The sequence below is a fragment of the Galeopterus variegatus genome, unplaced genomic scaffold (genome assembly GCF_000696425.1).
Source record: "Galeopterus variegatus unplaced genomic scaffold, G_variegatus-3.0.2 Scaffold5739, whole genome shotgun sequence".
NCBI lineage: Eukaryota > Metazoa > Chordata > Mammalia > Dermoptera > Cynocephalidae > Galeopterus > Galeopterus variegatus.
The window spans coordinates 90,782-115,844 of record NW_007731850.1 but is presented as its reverse complement, the minus strand read 5'-3'; the positions used below and the strand labels follow the sequence as shown (position 1 = coordinate 115,844).

At 36.6% G+C, this 25,063-nt stretch overlaps 1 protein-coding gene and 1 pseudogene across 1 annotated transcript; one reads left to right on the top strand and one right to left on the bottom strand.

Annotated features, from left to right (window-relative positions):
- The first annotated feature begins 3,395 nt into the window (after window positions 1-3,395).
- Window positions 3,396-4,035, top strand: LOC103605326 (annotated as a pseudogene).
- Window positions 4,036-7,672: 3,637 nt separating this feature from the next.
- Window positions 7,673-24,520, bottom strand: MRPL42 (mitochondrial ribosomal protein L42). The gene is made up of 6 exons (XM_008589899.1): window positions 24,463-24,520; window positions 22,634-22,785; window positions 19,819-19,882; window positions 18,416-18,500; window positions 17,676-17,839; window positions 7,673-8,101 (listed from the first exon to the last, which is right to left on the bottom strand). Exons 2-6 carry the CDS (start codon window positions 22,704-22,706, stop codon window positions 8,056-8,058), a joined length of 432 nt encoding a protein of 143 aa, XP_008588121.1. The 5' UTR covers window positions 22,707-22,785; window positions 24,463-24,520; the 3' UTR covers window positions 7,673-8,055.
- Window positions 24,521-25,063: the final 543 nt, after the last annotated feature.

Sequence of the window (25,063 nt, the reverse complement as noted above, 5' to 3'; positions counted from 1 at the left end):
ACAAAATTGCCTTATTTTTTAGCACTCCTCCAACCCCCACCCTACCATTAGTGTATGTGGAAAAGAGACAGTTTACATGGTTTAAATTAATAAGGAAATTATCAGCTATTGTGCTTGCCAGTGAGTGATCATCCAAGTAGATACGGTTTATAAGTAAAAGTTATGAGTTTTCCCTTGGACATTGAGGAATAAAACTCTAATCAGTTTCTGAGTGAGAACCAACCATACCACATGCATTCAGCTCTGTCATACAGAGACATGACAATCTAAACCCATAAACAAATCAATTAAGCTTTGGTGATTCTCTTGTGAATAGAATGGCCATAGTATTTGCTACTTCTCTCTTCAAGAGGTAATCTGCCCCTCCCCCCTTGAATCTGAGATGGCTTCGTGGAAGTAATATTGTGTCAGCTCTGAGACAAGGCCCAAAGACACTTGCAGCTTCCAATTTTGAACTCTTGGAACCCTGAAGCCATGTGAATAAGCCCAGCCTGGCTGCCTGGCTGACGAGAGACACATAGTTCCGCTTATTGCCCTAGTCACACCCACTCCACCACGCATATGGGTGATGCCATCCAAGGCCAACCAGCCTCATCAACACAACTAATGACCTCAGATGCATGGTCAAGGCCAGTCAAGACCAACTGAGCTCGACCTAAGACCAGAAGAACAGTAAACTAAATAAAGAGTTGTTTTAAGTCAAGAACCTTTGAAGTGATTTGTTATTTGGCAATAGATAACTGATATTCCAGGATTCATCCAAAGACCCCTTAAAAGACAGAACACTCCAAGTCGTTTTTAACACTCATTAACAAACTATTAAATCCTTAAAAGAAACTGAAAGTGAAGGTTGAAGCTGACAAGCAAGGAGTAATTTATTTCTCCCTAGAAATAGAAATCAGAAAATAAGAAATGATCCAATATTTTAGTAGTAAACTTCAGGGGCACACCCAGTAAAATGCTGGAGCTGGTTCACACCAACTTGGGAGATCTAGTTGTTAAGTTTTGAGGAATTTTGTGAGCCAGTTGGCAGCTTAAAATCAGCCATGATGAGAGTACACCATGAAACTGGCAAACATTACAAATCAGAACCAGTTGTTAAACGCTGGGTTGTACATCACTGGGCACATCTGTTGCTGGAGGCAAATTTCATCGGTATGTATATGCATAAATATACATATAAAAATATCCTTAATATTTAAAGAAGACATTTGTTGGTTCTGTCACAATCTGTGATCTTGGACAAGTCAATTAGCCTCTCTGGATCTCAGCTCCAGTGTCTGTGCCCAAAAATCATCTTTAAGGTGTCTTTCAGCTCTTCCATTCTATCTTCTGTGATCTTACTTATGATATATATATACCTGTTTACAGCAATTGAAAAGTCCAAAGAGATCATCCCAAATTGCCACATTCGTTGGTTCTGTCACAATCTGTGATCTTGGACAAGTCAATTAGCCTCTCTGGATCTCAGCTCCTGTGTCTGTGCCCAAAAATCATCTTTAAGGTGTCTTTCAGCTCTTCCATTCTATCTTCTGTGATCTTACTTATGATATATATACCTGTTTACAGCAATTGAAAAGTCCAAAGAGATCATCCCAAATTGCCACATTTGATCATGTTCTGATTGCAAACATTGCTCTTATTCAAGACAGTTGAAGTGGTGTGACAGTAATTCAATGTGCTTTGGATTATGGGAGAGGAAGAGATGAATTCTGATTAGAGGGGAAAGAAGTGATGGTGTGGGCACGATATTTTGTCAGGAAATGAGGTCTCATCTTTGAATACATGGTGGCTTGAGCTCCATAGGTACTTAATAAAATTTGCTGAAATCATTAAATGCTAGGAGAGAATATCAGAAAGAAGATACATTCTTGCTGAGTTGAAGACTCAGAAAAAATTAAGATTATACTTGCAATTTCCAGATAGGATTGTGAGACTCTGCCTCTTCATCTAAAAACAGGAGCTCATTTACAAGCAACATTATGAGAGTTCAGGCAATCATGACTGAAACATTCTAGGCTTTCTGCAGGAGACTGTTATTCATGAGGTTATGTTAACTCAAAATAAATGCCTTTGTGTGAAACTAGAAAGTACGTTACATATTTTTTCTGAGCATTTCTTTCCAGCGCATTCAAAATTGTCTCACTTTCAGAGGGCTAAATACATTAGAAAATAGTAGGGGGCTGATGGCTGAGCACAACTGGGAAAACCTTCCTTTGGCACTAGAATATTTGCAAAATAATTTTGGCAATAATATTAGCAAGTTATTTTGAACTTCAGAGGAAAAAAAAAATCTAGGGAATTATTCCCTTTGCCTAAAAGCAATGGCGATATTTATGCCTTCAGCAAATACAAGTTTGCTTACTAGTATTATGGGCTGATATTCAATTTGTCTTATCTTCTGGAAATCAAAAAATATGCATGGGAAACTGGAAAAGTATTCTGTGAGTAGGGGTTTGCTTGAAGTACCCAGAGCCATTCAAAACGAAGGCATCTGATGTCTTCTTCTCTTAAAAATGCTTAAAATCTAATTAAAGATGCTTTTTAGAATATGTGGAAAACACACTTGCTATCTTGAATATCAATATCATTTCAGTTCTAATGTTATTAGGTACTTAGCTGCAGGTGAGTAGTATTAGGGCACAATGTGACACAGTCTTTATTTTTTTTCTTAATTTTATTTTATCGATATACAATGAGGTTGATTATTGTGGCCCATTACCGAAACCCCCCTCCTTCCTCCCTCTCCCCACTCCCACCCAAAACTGTCCTTTCTGTTTGCTTGTCGTATCAACTTCAAGGAGTTGTAGTTGTTAAGTCTTCTCCCCCACCCCCCGGTTTTTGTGTGTGTGTGTGTGTGAACATGTGGTATTTCTTTTTCTCTGCCTGACTCGTTTCACTTAATATTATTCTCTCAAGGTCCATCCATGTTGTTGCAAATGGCAGTATTTCATTCGTTTTTATAGCTGAGTAGTATTCCATTGTGTAGATATACCACATTTTCTGTATCCACTCATCCGATGATGGACATTTGGGCTGGTTCCAACTCTTGGCTATTGTAAAGAGTGCTGCGATGAACATTGGGGAACAGGTATACCTTTGACTTGATGCTTTCCATTGCTCTGCGTATATTCCCAGCAGTGGGATAGCTGCGTTGTAACACAGTCTTTAATAAGCTATTGAAAACTACAGACCCTATCCAAAAGGAAAACACACAGACACATATCCTCAAACTTCTACATTATTTCAAGAATTTCATAGATACCCCCACCCCAAATTCCATTCATGGAATCCTTAGGTTAAAATCCTCTGCACTACAGCAATTGCTTTTACAAAACCATATGCAGCGAAAACTGTGGGAGCCACCGCAGTCGCTAGGTGCTGGGTGGGAGCACATGTCTTCGTCTGTGGGCCTGGCCACAGGGCTTCAGCTCTCCCGGGAGCAGGGCATCAACCTGTGCAGGAATGCCAAAATCTTGACTGAGTTCTTCTCATGTCGTCAACAACATTTTATATTAGTGTGGCATATATCCACCTGAAACCTTACTCAAGTGCAGAAATATGGACTCACCTTGCTTGTAACTACTGATTATGAGCTCATAAAATACCTAAATAATGTAGTGGAACAACTAAAAGATTGGTTGTACAAGTGTTCAGTTCAGAAACTGGTGGTTTTTGAATTTCAAATACTGAAAGTGGTGAGATCCTTGAAAAGATGGCAATTTGAAACTCAGTGTGACAAGATTGCAAAAAATGACAGTGCACCCAGAGAAAAGTCTCAGAAAGCTGTTCAGGATAAAATTCATTCAGTGATCAGACAGATCAGAGCAACAGGGACATTTCTGACACTGTTGGAAGTTTCTTGTTCATTTGATCTGCTGATATACACAAAGACATTTGGTTGTACCTGAAAAATGGGAAGAGTTGGGACCACAGTCCATTACCAATTCTGAGGAAGTTCGTCTTCATTCATTTACTACTACAGTCCACAAAGTAAATACCATAGTGGCCTACAAAATTCTCATCAACAACTGAGGCCGAAATGAGGAAGATAATGTAATTGTAATTCTCAAATGTGATTTTCCTGAAACCAAGTCAACTATGGTTGATATGTTTTATTTCATTGGTTAATTTTTAGATGAGGAAAACCAACATTATACTTTACTAAACTGTGCATAATTGTTCCATTTTGGGGGGTACCTATTTGACTTACCATAGGGTTGACATAATGAATTTATTGCGCATTGTTCAAAAGGAACCAGCAGATTTTGTCATCATTGTAATGTCAATTCCTTTGAAGGTGGTAACTGCAGATGGTAAAATGTTCGCTATAAAGCTAAACGCTTTCCTAAATCAGACATTTTGTTCAAGTAGCTTGATTCAGAGTATAGGTAGGGAGATATTTAAATACAAGATACAGCAAAAGATGTCTGAACATTCAGAATCTTTGTTTAGATCCTGAAGTAACTAATAATAATCCATAAGTAATAAAATATTGCTCTATTAGTTCCTTTTGTCATTTATTTCATTGCATAGTTTCCATATTAAATAAATTTCCAATTATTTGTTTTGAATTTATATAACGTGAACCTATGAAGCAATGGATATTTCTATGTCTAATTTCCTGTGATACATAACTCTTAAAATGTTTTTTGTGTTTTATAAAATCAAGCTTTAAATAAAAATGAAGAAATAAAGTTAAATTTGTATATTTAAAAAAAAAAAACAAGGGCCTACCCATGGCTCACTTGGGAGAGTGTGGTGCTGATAACACCAAAGCCAAGGGTTTGGATCCCTGTATGGGGATGTCTGGTTGGCTCACTTGGGAGAGTGTGGTACTGACAACACCAAGTCAAGGGTTAAGATCCTTTACCGGTCAGCTTTAAAAAAAATTAAAAAATTAAAAAAATAAAATAAATACAAAATAAAAATTAAAAACCCCATATTCAGATCTTGTAAAGCAATGAATGCCAGGCAATGTTAGGTGCTATTAACAGTATGATATACATAATCAGATAGGGTCCTTGGAAATTATGGAGTTTATAACCTACTAGAGGAGATGGACATTTATCAAATAATCACAGAAAAACATGCCTAATTACAAACTTTGATTAAGTGCTATGGATATAGTGTTGCATATAATAACAGAATCTGGCCTAGTTCCTCTAAAAAACTGAAATTTTAGCTAATACACAAAGGACGTTTTGTAGGTAGGGAGAGGAAACACAATATGGTAAAGTGCTGCAAAGGAAATAAAGGGGCAATAATAGGCCTCTTGGAGGCTGAAGCTAGGACTTGAAACTTGTTACACTTTTATATTCTTTTAAATGGGACATATACTACATTTAAAGTGGCTAGTCAAAATTAAAACATTTCTTACTCCTTACCTACTAAACTGATAAAGATTTAAAAAAAATTTAATACTCACAAGTGTAGAAAAAATGTTTTCATAAACTGCTGTTAGAAGTATAAAGTTGTGACCACAGACTTTAAAAAGGTATGTAAGCATGCATGCCTTTTGATTCAACAATTACACTTATTGAAATTAATCTAAGGAAATACTCAGAAATGATCCACCAGGATGTTAACAGAACAAATAGAAACAATGATTATGTCTAACAGTAGGGAGTTAATTAAATTGACAACCCAGATTATAGAATAATATGCACCCATTAAGTCAGAGTATTAATGATATGGAAAAATTCATATTAAGTGAAAAAAGCAAGTGACAAAACAGCATGCATATTAAGCCCTATTTTTATGTTCTTGAAATATATTTATGCAGAGATAAATACAGGGGAAGAAAGTACACAAAAATATCAACAATGTTATCTTTGAATGGGGTAATTTTTTTCTAGTTAGTCTACAATTTTAAAAATAATAATGCATTATTCACTTGGTTAGAAAACAATGTCATTAAAAAAATTAAGTAGCTCGGTAGATATTACTTCAGTAGATACTGTGGTCCTTAAGATGGGACCATTTTTTGTTATTGGCCTACCAAAAAGCATGCCTCCTTATATGTACTAGGAGTTTTATAAATGTTTGATGAATGGATCAGCTGAATAAAGAATGGCCTCAAAATATTCCAACACTGAATTTCACTACTGCCATGTATTCTACTAGTCATTCTCAACTAATGTACATACAAATTCTCTGCTAATTAAGTGCTTAATTTTAAAAGTCACTACGTTTGAGTGAGGAGATGTTCAAATCAAACCCTATGTGAGAGTGCCCTCTGGTGGTTTCATCAATGTTATTTATCAATTTGAGGTGTATTAATCCTCATCAATGGAGATATGAAAAGCTGGGTAGTTTTTCATTAAGCTAAATTTTTTCAATTTAAAGGACCATCCCGTTTTATGTAATTTAAAAATGTCTGCAAAAACAGACAAGTGAACCTTTCATAAAATGTTAGCAATGACAGATAACAGGTTCCTATCCCTGAAATGGGGGATGGGGGAGCAGAGGAGAGGTGATGCCAGTGATAGAATATGTAGTTATTCAGGAAAATTAAAAATCAGCAACCCATAAAAACCAAAATTCCAGGAACTGTAGTGTTAATCTATATTTCCAGTACAATAAAGTCAAAGTTAATTCTCCACAGCACTGACATATGAGTGTGTGGTTTGGGCATCATAGAGTTGAACAATCCCTATTTGGTGGATCATTGTACTCAGAAGAAAAGGAAATTTTTGTCATTTTATTATGGTTTGGTTTTTTATTCTTTTTACATTTATAACATATCCAAAAATTTGTAAATTTTGGATATAAATCAACCTAAAAAAAACCCCACCATTTTCCAACAAAGTTGGAAAATATTTCTGATTATTAAGTTCTATCAACTATCAACTTGGTTTTTCTTTGATCTTTCGAAAAAAATTAGTAATATACTAATGAAAAAAGTAAGCCACTTAAAAACATTTCCTTTGGGTAACAGAGGGTCACCATTATTAATTATTTCCTTTATTCTCTCTTACTCATGATTCCTCACATTTTACTGGCCACTTGAACCTTCAGCTAGAGTTCTTTCATTAAAAGAACTAAACAATAGACTTTGAATGAGAAATTATTTTTCACATCGATTTTATAAATACCAGAAATATTTTACAAGTTTGAATAAAGCACTTTTCTACCATCTTAAAAGATTCCTCACCTCCTAAATAGAAATCGCAGGAGCAGCAATGCTATTAAGGATCATATACATAAACTGGTAGTGACAAGCAACAGTAGAATAATCTATTAACATTCTTGTAACGCTAGTTTAGTGATATTAACATTTTAAGCACAGAGCTGCTGCTGTTTGCATATGTTCTGAAGCTATCGTAATTTTTAAGACAGCCAGAAAAAGAAAAAAACCTCAAAATATATAGTAGTCTATCTAGGAAAATCTCTAGGAAAGCACATTATTGGGCGAAAGAACACCTCTTTGTCATTTCATGCACTGAAAAAAAGGTTTGAAGCCTAACAGTATGGATCGTAGCTCTCCCACTTGCTAGGTAAGGTTCAAGTCATTTAGCCTCATCTGTAAAATGGGGAAGATGCTCCTTCTTCAAAGGATTATTGTGAAAAATTAATAATAATTTATGAAAAGGACCTCGCAGATAGTAAACACTGATTAAAATGTAGCTAACTTAATTACTTCCTAGAAGTCAACGGAAACACTGTAACATTTATTTTGAGTAGAATAAGTTTATTCTCAAGGGCAATTAAAAATACCCTTCATAAGGAGAACCATGCACATTTTTATTAATCATATTTATAATACTAACAATGTTTGGCTGATGATGTAAAAATACTTAATCACATTAGACACATAAGAAATTGAAGATTTTAAGATCTCAAAAGGAAAATAAGATGCAATAGGTTTCTCTAAATAAGAACGTCAAATCCAGAATTACAGAATATATAAAGAAATACATTCTAATATATAAGACATTTTACTATTATTATTTTACTATATAGCATACTAGTGAATAGACCAGATTGCATTTTCTCAGGTGACAAATGGCAAATGAGGCATAGGTCTCTTTGATTTCCCCAAGAACCTCAATGTCATCTGTCTTTTGGAGGATTCAGTTTCATACGACGTCTGTGATACCTTGAAAAGAAGAATATTTGAGAAAAGATGATTTTACTAAAAGTTAATTATTCCTGAGAGAAATCTTAAATTTCTGCAATTATTCTGCTGTTTATTAGAACTATTTTAAAAAATCATGTCAGATAATTTCTTAATAATAAGTCACATACCCCTATTGTGAAAGTTGCTTTCTATTAATTAAGCATTTTGAAAAATCTTTCCAGATCTTGAGGCTAGTTTCAACACGAAAACCTGGATGGCTGATCTTGAATTAAAAACTAATAACTGTTTGTCTCCATATCATGAATATGTTCTATCAATGTTTTACTTAAAAGGGGATATTTTCCTCTCAATGGAGGCATCTTTAACTGTAAAATCATGTTTTAATATACAATAGGATACAATTAGCAGTATGTTTATGGAAAAATGTGTAATGTCACAAAAAATGGAAGAAATGCAAATTAAAATGGCAAGGAACCTTTTACTTGTTTTTGCAATCACAAATACATAAAACATCATAATGCCTAATCCAAGCAAGAATGTGATAAAATCAGCAGTGTCAGATCTGACTGGTTAAAGTATTAATTGGTTCGGGTTATGGTTACTGGTTACTGGTTACTGGTTAAAGTATTAATTGGTTAGGGTTATACTTTTGAAAAACATATGTATACGTGGCAATATGTATCAAAAAATATTTGTAACTTTTTTTTTTCCTTTTTCTGTGTCCAGCAACGGATCGCAACCCTCAGTGTCGCCCCCGTACCGGACCGGGACCGGCAACGGGATCGCAACCCTCGGTGTTGCTCCCGCGCCTCGCTCAGCCAGTGAGCAGGAACCAGTCTGTATGTGGGATCCGAACCCTCGGCGGGAGCGCCGCCGCGCTTCCCAAGCGGCACACTATAGCAGTGCGCCACCGGGCTGGCCAAAATATTTGTAACTTTTGATTTAGTAATTTCTTTTCTGAAAACTTATCCTAAAGCAACATAAAAAAAATAACTATAATATTAAGGGGAGGATACAGGATGCAAACTTATATGTACAGTATGATTATAACCATATAAAAATAAGCAAACTAACAAAACATACGTATAGTGATAGAGAAATGAAATGCGTTGTTAGATTATTTTTGAGTGATTTCACTGTGGAGAATTCTTCTTTTTGCTTCTCTGCATTCCCTTATTTTCTTTACTTAAGAAAATTTCTGCACAAAGTACATGTGTTTTTGTGATGAGTTCTCTCAAAAATTCCCTTAATGATCAGATTTTGGCAAGTTGATCATAAGCTAATTTTTCTTTTTTTTCACTTTTTTGCTAATGTGAAAATTCAATTTAAGGATTTTTATCCCATAAATGATAAGACATGTATCTTACATTCTTTAGTTGTCATTAATATATCTAAAGCATTTTTTGCTTATCTTAAAGTTTCATATAGACAACTTTCCTATACATTGTTCTTTTCTGATATTGATTTTATAAAGTTTTGAAAAAGGAATTAAATTTTAAAAAATGAAGTACATCTATATATACTAACATGGAACATGTAGAAAATACATGTAGAGTATACGTGCAGTATACATATATACTAACATGTAGAAATGTACATGTACTACATGCACATTTTTACATGTAGAAAAATACATGTAGCATATTACCATTTATATAAACATTTCTACATGTACTTATATTAGCACAGAGAAAATTATGGTTTTCTAAGGTATTCCAGTTACATGTCAAATAATCAAATTTGTACTAATACAATAGCATTCCCTGAAAGGCATTCTCTGAAAGCAGCTGGTCACCAGAACAGGGTTTCTGGATGGGGTTTGGGAAGTCATTAACATCCTGAAATTATCTGTAAAAATTTTGAATATATGTTTTTCTGGTAAGTGAATTTGTAACGTTTATCAGATTCTAATAAAATCTGTGACCTTAAAAATACTAAGAACTATCCTTTAAAAATGTGATTCAGTGTACACTGGTCACCTATATTTACTACTCAAGACTGAATGAAAATGTTTGAGACCCTAACCCTAACAAAGTCAAGTTTTAAATTATGCTCAATAAATGTCAAATAGCATTTACAGACTTCTTATCATGCATGAATTTCAATATATGCTACAATCACTAGCCAGAAGCAAGCATCTTAATTTTAAGGTGACCTTATAATCTATCATCCAGACTGGGACCCTTTAGAGAATAAAAGCAGGCACTATTAATAATGAACACAAGAGTTAAACTGAGACTATTCCTGTCAAACCAAGATGTATTGTTACCCTTCTTAAATTACACACTGACTCAGTGACATCTGAAATACTGATCCATAGCTCTTAATCCAGAATAAGAATTTCCCTCCTGGTTCATAATAGAGTAAGTCTTCTAATACATTTCCTACTGACAGTAGCAGCTAATTTTTTCTGCCTCCATGGGAAAAAAATTAAGTAATTCTTTAAATAAAATAGTACTGTTATTCATGCATTTATAGGATTGCTCTACATTTCAGAAATTTCGAGTTATTTTCCAGTTTCTTCCTACTTTCTATCCAGCCTTCCTTCCATCCTTTATCTTTCAACAGTTTTACATTTAGTATAGCTATGTTAACTTACTATTTTCTTGTTTAAGGAGTATTATGACATCAAAATCGTTCATTCATTCACTTGTTCATTCATTTTAAACTGTGTGAGCATCTACTATGTGCCAGGGCACTGCTTCTAGGTCCTAACAGTTAAGCAGTATACAAAACAGGACAAAAGTCCCCACTCTCATGGATCTTATGTTCCACTGCAGGAAACAGAAAAACAAGATACATAAGTTGGCCAGGGAAGGCTTCATTAAGTAAAACCTGAAGGAAGTGAGAGAGCTAGCTTTATTGATACTGGGAGAAGAGCATTCTATACAAAGAAACAGTAAATAAAAGCCCCGAGGTGGAAGAAAGGGCATGTTCAAGGAACAAGAAAGAGGCCGTGTGGCCAGAACAGAGTGAACGAGAAAGAGAACAGCAGAAAATGGGGGTAGAGAGGTAATGAAGGATCAGATCACATAGGTTCTTATAGGCCATTAGCTTTCTGAGTGACATGGGGAGCTGTGTGTGGGTTTTCAACAGAAACATTATAAGAACTAAAGGAAGTTTTTAACAGGGTCACTCTGGCTGCTATGCTATGAACAGACTGCAGGGAGGTAAAGGCATGGAGATTACTTAGAAAGCTATTGCAACAAACCAGGCAATGGATGGTGGCGTGGACCAGGACAGTGGCAAAAGGAATGGTGATAGGTGGTCAAATCTGGATGCACTCTGGAGATGGAGCTAACAGGATTTGCTGATAGACTAGATGTTGAGTGTGAGACAAAGAGTCAAGAGTGGTACAAAAGTCTTTAGCCCAGCCCAAGAAGCTAGAAGAATGGAGCTGGCATTAACTGAGATAGTGAAGGCTGCAGGAATAGCTGGTTTGTGGGGGACTATCAGAAACACAGATAGACATAAAGTTAGGAATGTCTATTAGATATATCAAGTAGGCAGTAGGATATGCAAGTCCAGAGGTCAAGGAAGAGGTCTTGACCACAGATAGATCTGGAAGCCATTACCATGCATAAGGTATTTTAAAGCCACAAGACTGAATGAGATCACTGTTGTAGAGAATGGGACAGAAGAAAGGATAGGTCCAAGAAATGACACTTGGAGCACTCCAAAATTTAGAGATGGGGTGATAAAAATGAACCAGCAAAAGAAACCAAGACAGTATATGAACTTTAGATATGTAAAAAGAGTTTCAACAAAGTTATTAAGGTTGAATTAACAAGAAAAGTAACAGACGCGACTATCAAGAACTCTATAATATCGTTAAAACGATATGTTCTAGAAAGAATTATACTGGAAAGAATGTTCCACCACTCTTAATTTTTTTCACACCAACTGAGGAAGACTGAAGAAACAAAGAAAAGCTTGTACACAGATGCTGGCAACTGAGGGAACAGACATGCCCTGCTTCCTGAGTAATAACAACATTAAAGGACAAAAGGAAATACTTTTGGGGCAATTGTGGAGGGCAGTGCCATTCAAAATTGTGTCCTCAACAACTATTTACAGAGTGGCTATTAAATGCAAATTCCTGTAGACAGTACAAAACAAACGGATTTACATAAGGGGTACCTTCCAAAGAATATATTTCTAACCCCATGATTTCAGATAAACATAATGTAATGGCTAAGCTAGTTTAATTTGTTTTCATCACCTGTAATATCATCATATAGGAAGGAGCAGAAGCCTCATGGTTGTAAATGCAATTTTTAAAAATCAACCTCAGCACAACTGAATATAAAAATAAACAGTCATTCAGGCAAAGGCAGAGTAGAGAATTAAAACTACAAATAAATTCCAAACCCAACATCCTGGGCTTCCTTATCACCTAACTCCCACAACATTAAAAATCCAGACAGTTGGGCCGGCCTGGTGGCGCACTGCTACAGTGTGCCGCTTGGGAGCGTGGCGGCGCTCCCGCTGAGGGTTCGGATCCCACATACAGACCGGTTCCCGCTCACTGGCTGAGTGAGGTGCGGGCGCAGCACTGAGGGTTGCGATCTGTTGTCGGACACGAAAAAAGACAAAAAGGAAAAAAAAAAAAAATCCAGACAGTTCTAGCACCCATCTTGGTATGAAGCCCAAATCTAAGAAGACTCTGAATTGACATCCTAGGGGTTGGCTGGTTAGCTCAGTTGGTTAAAGTGTGGTATTTTAACACCAAGGTCAAGGGTTTGGATCTCTGTACCAGCCAGTCGCAAAACAAAACAAAATGATACAACAATAACAAAAAAGTGCTGAAAATTGAAGGATAAAGCATTTAAGATGGTTTAATGTTGAGATGAGAAGCAGCACTAAGTCAGACTGGATTTTTTTTTTAAAAAGCCCCTACTATATGCTGCCTATAAGAAATCCACTTTAAAAATAAAGACACAGGTTAAAAGTAAAAGAATAGAAAAAGATATATCATGCAAACACTAATCAAAAGAAGGCTGCATAGGCTATGCTAATACCAGATAAAACAGATTTCAGAATAAAAAATACTAGCAGCAATAAAAGAACATTTTCATAAAGATAAAGGCATCAGTTCATTAAGAGGACATAACAACAATACACTTACATACACATTATAACAAAGCTTCAAAATACATGAAGACAAAACATGTAAAATTGAAAGGAGAATTGAAAAAAATCCACATTTATAGTTGCAGATTTCAATATTCCTCTCATAATAATTGATTAAATAAATACAAAACTATGGACACAAAAAACTAACAACACCATCACCAACCAGACCTCATTGATATTTTTAGAACACTATACCAAATAATGGCAAAAAGAATACTTTTTTTAAATGCATATAAAACATTTACCAAGATAGACCATAATCTGGGCCATAAAACAACTATCAACAGTTTCAATCAGTTTTAAGACTGAAATTATAAAAGTATGTTTTCTGCTCAGAAGAGAATTAAACTAGAAATCAGTAACAGATATCTGGAAATTTTCAAAATATTTGGAAATTAACAGCTGCTAAATGACAAGTTAAAGAAAAAAGGAAAATTTCAAAAAGGAAATTAGGAAACATTTTAAGTGAATGAAAATTAAAATTGCGATCCGTTGCCGGACACGGAAAAAAGACAAAAAGACAAAAAAAAAAAAAAAATTAAAACAGAACATATCAAAATTTATTAGATGCAGCTAAAGCAGTGCTGAGAGGGAAATTCACAGCACTAAAATGCTTAAATTAAAAAAGAAGACAGGTTTTGGGCTGGCCGGTTAGCTCAGTTGGTTAGAGCATACCCCTATAACACCAAGGTCATGGCTTTAGGTCCTGGTACTGGCCAGCCACCACCAAGACAAACAAACAAAAAAAGACAGGATTCCAAATTATGAGCCTTAAGAAACTAGAAGAAGATCAAATTAAACCCAAAGTAAGCAGAAGGAAGGAAATAACCAAGCAAAAATCAATGAAACAGAAAAACAGAAAACAGAGAGAATCAATGAAATCAAAAGGTTCTTTGAAAAGATCAACAAAATAACAGTATCAGGAATGAGAGGTAATATCACTACAGATTATTAAAATATTAAAAAGATAATAAAAGAATATTATGACCAACTACTTGCAAATAAACTTAACAATTTAGATATAATGTACAAATATCAAAGCACCTTCAAAAATAAAGATAAACTGAATAGCCCTATATATCAACTACAGTAATTGAATGTGTAATTAAAAATCTTCCCACAAAGAAAACTCCAGACCCAGGTGGCTTCACTGGTGAATTCTAACAAACATTTAAGAAAGAAATAATATCCATTCTACACATATTCTTCCAGAAAACTAGACAGAAGGGGATATTTCCAAACCCATCCTATGATGCAAGCACTACCCTGATATCAAAAACAAAGACATTACAGAACTACAGATCAATATCCTTAATAAACAAAGATGTAGAAATTCTACGCAAAACTTTAGCAAATTAAGTCCATGAATATATAAAAAGAATGATGATAAAGGAAACCAAAAATATCTTGGTCCAAAATATACTTCTTTGACATATTTCAAGATGGTGATTTAGAGGGGCTGGAAACACAAGAATATCTAAAAAGCTTTTTGTCAGGGAGATTAGCACCTGTAGAGAAAATCTGCATTGATGAAATAAACAGTCAGGCTTTCCTAAGGCTCCCCTTCCTTGTATACCATCTATTTTTTTCTGAGGGAAGCTCTAAGATTTCCTGACTTATTGTCATCTGCACAGCGAAACTGCCTTTGTTTGACATGCTTTCCTCCCTTCACCTGTGATGCCACCTCTCCCAGAGCTCAGAGAAACTTTGGTCCCAGGCCATTGGTGCTTGGCCTAATTCATTTCCCCTGAAAATCATTTATTCCTACATCCTCCTATCTCCTCTTGCTTCAGTGAAGAATATTTAAGCACCAACGATCCAGCCATCCTTTGAGTTTTCATACTTTGGATGACTCCCATGCACACATGTGCATGTAAATAAATTTGTTATGCTTTTTCCCTGTTAATCTGGTTTTTATCAGTTTTTTTTGTTTGTTTGTTTGTTTTTTTCCTTTTTGTCTTTTTTACTGACCAGTAACGGGATCGCAACCCTCAGTGTTGCGTCCGCACCGCACTCAGCCAGTGAGCGGGAACTCCCGCCGAGGGTTCGGATCCCATGTGGAGACAAAAAGGAAAAAAAAATAAAAAAATAAAAATAAAATAAAATAAAATGAGGATTCTATACCTTTTAATGAAAACTTACTTAAAAAAATACTATACATCCCCAGTTGTTAAATTCACAACGGATTCCATTCTTTTGATGGCTATAACTTAAAAATTGTGAAATATTTAGCAAATCACCCTTCTATATATTGCCCAAAGTTTAAGAAAAAATGGTCACTGACATCTAGAAATCAAATCTTGCAAATTGCTTACATTAATCCACAATATATTCAGATACCAAATAAATACTTGTTGAGTGTTAGTGATCATACATAGGCTTACTTAAGATTCAGAAAGATGATGCACCCTCAAGGACAATTCCTACAGGTAAAATCTTCCTTTATGCACATAAACTAGTATCCAGAGTTTTTCTGCTGAGCTCTTTATTAGGACAGATATTGGGACAATCAATTCCATCTAATTAAAGTCTGATTACAATTGAAAGTGCCTAGTAATCCTGATGGGAAAAGACATACCAGAAGAGTAAATTAACTAACAGTCAAAAGCAAACTAGCAGTAATAAGATTAAGTAAATTTAAGATTGGTAGGGTACTAGACACAAACGTCTGAAGGTAACATGCTTGGTTTTAAGACTCCTAATAGACTTCTCACCTTCAGTCTTGCCCCCTTCAAGTTACACACCTTTAAAGGATTTTCATAACTTCAGTGATTTGGTAATGAACAATGCTTACAAAAGATTGTAGCAATATGGAACAAAGGGACTGAAGGGACTGAAGGGACAGGTACTAAAAGCCATTATATAAGAAGTTCAGGCAAAACTTAAACTCAAATATCTGAATAATGTGACAGAAATAAAAAACAAACATGAAAGATGTTATGAATCACAAAAAGAAATCTTAGAATATGGTAATGACTTAAGGTACAGGGCTACAAAATGGCTTCCTACTTTGTTCTCATGTACCCTACCTTACAATTACAAAGACAGAGAAAAATTCAGAAAGTATGCATAAACAAAGTGGGTACTAAATAAGAAAGAATAATCAAGGAAGGGGATACAAAACAGAAGCAAGAAATGAAATACTGTATTAGCCAAAAATCACTAACTTTTTCCTTGGGAAACTGATACAGAAATCTTACTTTTATTATAGAGATTATAAAGGGAGAGGCTTTTTCAGACAGGAAAAGAAGAGCTGTGTTTTGTTATAATGAATTAATATTCTGGTTTCCATCCAATTTGAACTACTAGCAATTTCCCCAGCATACTTTATCTGACACGCTGTTCTGTTCCCTCTACCCATGGAGCTTTCCCCCCATTTCCCATGGGTAATTCTTAGCCATCCTTCAAGGCTCAGTCATACTCAATTTTTTTTTTTTCCTTTTTGTCTTTTTTTTGTGACCGGCAACGGATCGCAACCCTCAGTGTCGTGTCCGTACTGGACCGGGACCAGCAACGGGATCGCAACCCTCGGCGTTGCGTCTGCCCCTCGCTCAGCCAGTGAGTGGCCGGTCTGTATGTGGGATCCGAACCCTCGGCGTGAGCGCAGCCGCACTCCCAAGCGGCGCACTGTAGCAGTACGCCACCGGGCCGGCCCAGTCATACTCAATTTTAAATTGTTTATTTATTCTACCATCTTCCCTCCTTGACTATAAACAACATGCAAACAGAGATTGCATTTTTGGTCACCCAGCACGTAGTACAGCAGTTTGATGAATGTATACTCATTAATTCTATAAATGTATCCTGCCATCAATGTGCCAGCCTAGTGCTAATTACTGAGTTAAACAAGTGAATAAGAACAAAGTTTGCTCAAATAAACAAACATAAACATCAACAATAAAACACCCTCATGGTTTGGTATGGAAGAAGAAAATATGAAAGAAAGAAGTCATAAAAAGAAAACTAATTAAAGCAGAGTCAGAGAGTGGGTAACAATTAATGTGATAAAATGTGAGTACTGCAAACGGATGGGCAATTGTAGTTCCTAAAGAAACTGAGAACAACATATACTGCCCAATTATTTGCTGCACCCAAATTTTTTTGCAATAACTCAAAATCTGTTAAAAAAATGAAGAATGGTCTGAGGACAAGATCAATTACTTATCAGGAAGATGAAAAAAACAACACACTAAACGACTATATCACAGAATAAAAAAATGTTCAAAAACTCTTGCAAAATTCACTGAAAGCTTTTGTTAAATCCCCCCATTAAAATAAAGGAAAAAGAAGTATAGTTCATTTTAGCTACAGTATATGTAGATTTAAAAGTACAATATGATAGGTGATCACACTTGGGGTTAAGAATACCATTTCAGAAGTGTGTTAGTGTAAAGAAAGTTATGTGTTCCTTTAGTGTTATCTAGCTGGGAGTTGAAGAAAAGGAGATAGAACTTACTGTCCACGAGGATACCAACGGTGCTTAGTAGTAAAGAACATTTTGCTAAGTTGTTCTATCATGGGTCCTTGCTTAAGTTGTTCACCTTTTTCTTCTAATCTGGTTTTCAGCACTTGATCATGTGTTTCTTCATTATTATGCACAGGATCTGGTCGAGGGATAGGCTACAAAACAATTAGTAACAAACAGCATCAAAATGTAGGAATGTTAGCCAGTATTTGATTGAGTTTATAATAAAACAATTACCATACTCAGTAATTCATTATAGTACCTCAGGGTGGGTAAATAAGTTATCACAACAGAGATTCTTACTGTGCAGCCCAATCTACCAACTAATTGCTTGAGAAACAAATTCCATGCTTCCCCATGTGAATGTCTCAGCCCTAGAATAGAAAACTCTTAAGCGTTAAGGGGGAGGAACAAATTTATTCATTTAATCATCAGATATTTATTGCACACCTACCAAGTTCAAAGTGTTATTCCATTTGCTGAGGACACAACAGGGAACAAAACATAGACAAGGTCCTATCCTCATGGAGCTTACATTTTAGTGGTGGAAGATAAACCAAAAAACAAGAAAATATCCAGTATTTCACAAATGATAAGTGTTACTGAGAAAACTAAAGCAAAGGACAACAGGGAGAACAGGGGCAGAGGTACAACTTTAAATGCAGTGACCAAGGAAGTGTGAACATTTCTAATAGCAAATTAAAAACTACAAGAGATTGTCTCATACATACTTTTGTGTGTTCATATGGAATGTCCACAGAAGGGTGGTAGCATACTATCGTCCTGCCATCGGATGTCAAAGCAAGCTCTACTTTACTAAAAAAAATGTTTTAGAAATAGAGTTATACTGTACAATCAAAGCAGAATGATTATTCATTGAGCTAAAATTAATTACTCATAAACTGCTGAAGAGAAGATGCCATATCACTGGATTGACAAGCCTGGACCCCATAACATATGGGACAACTCAAGACCACCCTGCAGAACATGTCAGCTTAACTACCAAAACAAAACACATTTATAGTTTAACTAGTTGTCAGTAACTAATTACTATAAACTAGTAGTTAAACTATAAAGTATATTTTAGTTAACAGAGGATAACGCATTAGATTGTTTCACCATGATTTTAAGACTGAATATCTTAATATGGCTACAATGTACATTTAATCTATAATGATTTTTTATGAAGGATGGAGTTTCACATAATGCAAACCACCAAGATGACTCAAACTTTTCAGGTTCAAAAAATGTTATTTAGGGGCCGGCCCGGTGGTGCACTGGATAGTGCGCCGCTTGGGAAGCGCGGCGGCGCTCCCGTCCGAGGGTTCGGATCCCACATACAGACCGGCTCCCGCTCACTGGCTGAGCGAGGCGCGGGAGCAACGCCGAGGCTTGAGATCCCGTTGCCAGTCCCCGGTCCGGTACGGGGGCAACACTGTGGGTTGCGATCCGTTGCCGGACACGGAAAAAAGACAAAAGACAAAAAAAAAAAAAAAAAAAATGTTATTTAGTCCAATTTCATCACTATTTACCTTCGTACTCACTAATGCACAATTAAAACTAGTGTCAAGAGAGAAGAAAATATATTTTTACTAAAATTTGCAATAAAAACAAGGTAGCTTAAGAAAATACGTTGCAGTTTCTGTACCTCAGACTCTGCTGTGGAGAAAGAGACAATGTCATATATTATTCCTAGTTCGTAGCATAGTGACTGGAATTAAGTAAGTTCTAAATAAATGGTGGTTGAATTAAATGTTTGTAATTTGAGATTATTCAATGTCAAACAAAAGATAATATCTGCTTAAGCTAATAGATATGAACCCTAAGAAAGTTATAAAAACTAACTTTTCCAAAAAGCTAAAGCATGCTTCAGAAAGAAAAGACAGCATTTCTAATAGCATGTCTGTCTTATAACAAATTAAATATTCACTGAAACACAATGATAATGATTTTTATTTAAAATGTTTATAGTCCCAGATATAGGGTAAATAAGATCATCAAAATAACTTTTAAAAACAAAATTAAAGAAAAGAATAATCAGAAAAGAAAGAGGAAAACACCAGAAAAAGAAAGAAAATTAAATCATTTCAAATATAGCTAAGACTTATTTTTTCAATTGAATTTTAATACGTACCAATTGTAGTCATCTGGAAGAGAAGAATATGTAGATTTATGACAAACACAATATAAAGCTCCATCTGCAAAAACCCCAAACAGTAAATTAGATTTAATTTGAACATATGTTCTCACATAAATTTAAACCTAGTTTCACTCATTCAACCAACATTTACTGTTACTATGAAAAACAGGCATGTATGAGGGAGAGTCAAAAAAAAATAAGAACTAGTCCCTGCCCTCAATATTTATTCATCCCTTATAATGTATAAGAGGCATTATGGACACCAAAATAAATTAGACACGGTAAAAATCTAGTGGGAAAAAGATACATAAACAATTTTTAGTTATCTGGAGGCAGACAACTGGTTTTCAGATGAACCTGTAGGAGCACTAATTGCTGTTTCAAGGCACAGACTACGTAAAAACTGATTAGTCTGACTTGTCATCAGCCTTGGAGCAGGGTTCCTGTCAGGGCAAAGGGGATAAGTATCAGGGACCTTTCTCCCAATTCGCAACAACAAAAATTATCCTAGATAATCAAAAGCTGACTGTAGTTTTATTTTGTTTTGACTCTTATTTTATTTATAGCTAAAGTCTTTCAGGAGTCTCCATCTCCATTTACTTACTTATAAGCTGATTTTACTTTTAATAAGATGTGATAAATGTTATTACGCCGAGGCCCTAGCAAAAGGGGCAGTTGGGTGAGAAAGAAGGCAGAGATAAAAAGCAAAGAGATTTAGCAAATTTCTGAACATTCTCTTGAGCAAAGGTTTTTACTACATAAAATATCTTTTTCTTACCTCAAGTGCCCCCAAATTACCAAATATAGGTAATTACTTTAATTTTTACCCTTCCTCAAAGGGATCTTTTCCCTTTAACTCAATAAACAAACTTTCAATTGCAGACTGTAGTAAATAGGAAACACAAAGGAAGGATTAAGGTTCAGGCAGAGATGTATAAAAAAGTTGGTTGACATAGCTAAGTATAAAAAAGCTAACCTACTGTTGCCTTCTAACCATGTCTACCTTTTATTTTTTATTTTTTATTTTTTTACACAGTTGGCTGATACAGGAACCAAAACCAAAACCTTGGCTATGTCTACTTTAGACCTGGGAGTACAGAGTTCATAGAGGAAAAGGAAAGTGAAAACACCGTTGGGTGAGAAATAAAATTTTAATATTCTATTTACTAATATGGATCCATGCTGACCATCAAACATGTATTAAAAGGATTTTTAAGAAAATATTAGACTATATGCAGTTCTTTATAAAAGAATGGTAGAAATTACATTTAAAAAGTTTTTTTTAAATGATTTTATTTTTTTGGCGGCTGGCAGGTACGTTGGTCTGAACCTTGAGCTTGGTGTTATAACACCGTGCTTTAACGACCCAAGCTAACCAGCAAGCCCCTACACTTTTTTTAAAATGGCTAGGTATGTAGGAAAAAAACACAGAGAATACACCAAAATATTAACAATGATTATCTTTGGAAGATGGGTCTGTGAACTTACCCCTTATTTGCATATTTTAAAAACTACTAAAATAGTAATACATGTGAAATAAACATACTAAGTATAAATGTTTCAAACAAGAGAAAGTCACCCTTTACCAGTTCTTCACTCCTGCCCTCAGCTAAATCCCACTTATAGTCTATACACATAACTACTCTTTGGTCCAGATCTTTTACTCTGCATTTATGTATATGCACATGCACATATGGTGGATCATCTTGTAAACACACAAACAGGATCATACAATAGATATTGTTCTCTGACATGTTTTTTTTTTTCTCTTCTATTTGGAGATCATTCCATGCTGGAAATAGCTGAATGATGTTTATAGTTAAGATGTAGCATAATTTATTCATTACCCTTTTGATTGATATTTAGGTTTTCTCCCCTTTTCCATTATTGCAATCATTCCTGCAAATAGCAGGAATATACTATTGTGGAGTATACTATAAAGCATATGTACTTCACAGGGCCTGGTTTTCCAAAGTCTTTTTTTTTTTTCCTTTTTGTCTTTTTTCGTGACCGGCTACAGATCGCAACCCTCAGTGTCGCGCCCGTACTGGACCGGGACCGGCAACGGGATCGCAACCCTCGATGGTGCTCCCGCACCTCGCTCAGCCAGTGAGTGGCCGGTCTATATGTGGGATCCAAACCCTTGGCGGGAGCGCCACCGCGCTTCCCAAGCAGCGCACTGTAGCAGTGCGCCACCGGGCCGTTCCAAAGTCTTGCAGTTTCAAATATTGACCTTGCGGAGGACTGGAAATTTTCCTCAGGCTATAAGTCTCTGGTGTAAGTCAAAGATTTGTGGCACAGCAAGGTTGCTGGCTCAAGGACAGACAGGTTACTGCTTGAAATGTAAAGATACTGGAAAATTGCTAGAGGGAGAAGGAATGTTTGCTAAAATCAAGCTTTTATTGATAGCTCTACTGAAATGTCATCTGGCTTGTTTCACTGAAAGTTACCAGCCTATATTGTTAAACTATAACTCCACCGATGTCTCTTCCCGTAACTTCCTGGTCTGGAAAATAAATGCAGGAAGAGAACCCCAATTCAGGGTTAATTTCCTAAGGAAAGGTTGCCTCTTGCTGGAGGGGCCCGGGGAAGTTAACCACCTCGGGGTCTCTCACTGCTCAGAAGAGATGGGCTTTGAGTAATCCTTTGTGTCTCCGTCACCCAGGGGAAGTGGGGTGACAAATCTGTGAGAGGCAAAGCAACACAAAGCAACATACAATAACTAGACACTTTAAATTTTTTTATAATGTTTGAAAAAGTTTAAAACTCTTTAAAAAGAGTTAAAAAACACTAAAAAAAATTCACTTACTTTGGATTGGAAATAAATGTTTCAAGATAGTTCTCTTTGGTATCACCCATTTTACTGCTCCTGCTGCTGCCATGGTGTATCAAGATGCTTATCAGCTGATATGAAGAGGAATTGCTTTTAATATCTGCTTCTAGGCCAACCAATTTTCATCCCTGCTTAAGAGATAAAGAAAAATCAGCACTACCTATGGCAAACTTAAATGCTGTGATATATTGAACACTACAAGAACAAAATAGGAATCACTACCTAGAACTATGCAAGGCTTTTAAACAACTTTGCATTTTCACATGATTTAACAATAGGACAAAGAGGAACATCATCAAAATAAGATCAGAAACCCCAGCGCTATGTCCATTTACTCTCTCTTAAATGCAAACTTTTCAACACCTAGTGCAGCTCTTCCCACTTAACCACTCCTCAGTAAATGTGTAATTACTCTTAAAAGCAGTCACTCATACATGGTTCATAGAGCATCCGCTCTTATAATGCTTGTATGTCTACGTACACTCTCCCAGGTACCACACACAAGATTTTACTATATCACTTACAGTAGTATTCTGTTTCTGATTAAACGAAATATTTAAAAAGGCCTATCCTTTGCCTATTAAATACTTATTTAGAGGAACACATATGAACTCCCTAAGGTGCCAGATAAAATTTCACCATCTTATACTTCCACCCCCGTTTCATTTTACTCTCATATTAATCATGTGAGGCATCGTTATTTTGATTCGTGAAGAAACTAAAGTACAAAATTTAAATGACTTGCTTTCAAGGACTTTAGAGTCAGTCACTTACAAACTGAGAAACTTTGGGCATCATTAACTAAATGACCCTCAGTCTCTTCAATGGTGAAATGAAGGCAACAACGACAATCTCCATGGGGTGCTGTTAATAAATAACATAACCATTGTTACATCCGTTTTTTTTTTTTTTCTTAATGTTTTTTTTTATTAATATTTTCAACCAGAGAAGAGATTATTTTTACATGCAGGCTTTGGGGTTTTTTGGTTTTTTTTTTCATCTTTGTTTTTAATTAGTCTCGATGACCATTTGTGCCCTTCCCCGACAGTGATGAAAAGGAATTAGGACACAGGCCTTCTTATTTGCTAGACTAAACTACGCAGGCTGATTCCTTGCACTGTTAGTACATTAGCACTGCTAACCCTGCGTTCATACTGTGTACTTTTTACAGTTTACAACCCACGTTTATATGCATTATGCCCGTCTGTCACAAGTCTGTGAAGTAGGCATCTTTATTTCATAGATTAAGAACAAAGGCTCAGAGAAGTCAGACGATTTACTTGCCCAGTATTCCCATGCTTAACTTAATAGGTGGGATGCGACGCAAACCTACGTCTTCTGACTACCAGCCCCCAAACAAAACATCTTGGGGAACATTAGGTCTCCTCTGTCCGAGGCCCAGAGGCAAGCATATCCAGCTGGGGGTCGGATTATACATTCACCCCAATGGCACCATGTCAGAACCCGAAGCAAAAGTTACAGAGAGCTTCAGAAGGGCTGAGGTTTGAGGAGGAGGCTACCAGGAGCACAGGGACTAGCCACCAGTGACATATCCGAAAGACTTCGACCTGGAGGAGTCCTCGGAGTCACGAGCTCCATCGGCTCGGCCTGGGCGCGAAGAGGGAGCTACAAAAAGCAAGCGGCCATAGGCCGGCCCTTCTGCAGGACGGACAAAGCTGGGGATGCTGGCAGCTTTGTCCTGCCGGAAACGACGGGCGGGAGACCTCGACATCTGTAGATAAACATCCTGCGCCTGCCCAGCTTCTAGGGACTCCTCAATCACAGGAGGAGGGGGCAGCTGTTACCTCAACAGGTCCTCAACGCGAGCTCACCATCTTGTCTCAATCCGGGTCCTACGAGACACCGCCCAGCGCGCCCTCCTGGCCCGCGGGGAACTCTGGGAAATGTAGTCCCGCAGTGTGGCCGCCGCATAACCGGAGGTGCCCGGAAAAACATCTCTGGCCCATGCACATGTCCTTAGAAAGTAGTAAGTACTGGGCCGGCCTGGTGTCGCACTGCTACAGTGCTCCGCTTGGGAGCGCGGCGACCCTCCTGCCAGGGTTCGGATCCCACATATAGACCGGTTCCCGCTCACTGGCTGAGCGAGGTGCGGGCCCAGCACTGAGGGTTGCGATCCGAGCACTGAGGGTTGCGATCCGAGCACTGAGGGTTGCGATCCCGTTGCCGTCCCGTACAGGCGCGACACTGAGGGTTGCGATCCCGTTGCCGTCCCGTACAGGCGCGACACTGAGGGTTGCGATCCGTTGCCGGTCACGAAAAAAGACAAAAAAAGGAAAAAAAAAAAAATACTATTCCCCCCCTACAAGACCATTCTGTATAAGTACTACTTTTTTTTTTTTTTTTTTTTTTTTTTTTCCCGTTTCTCGCCACGGACCGCCACCCCCT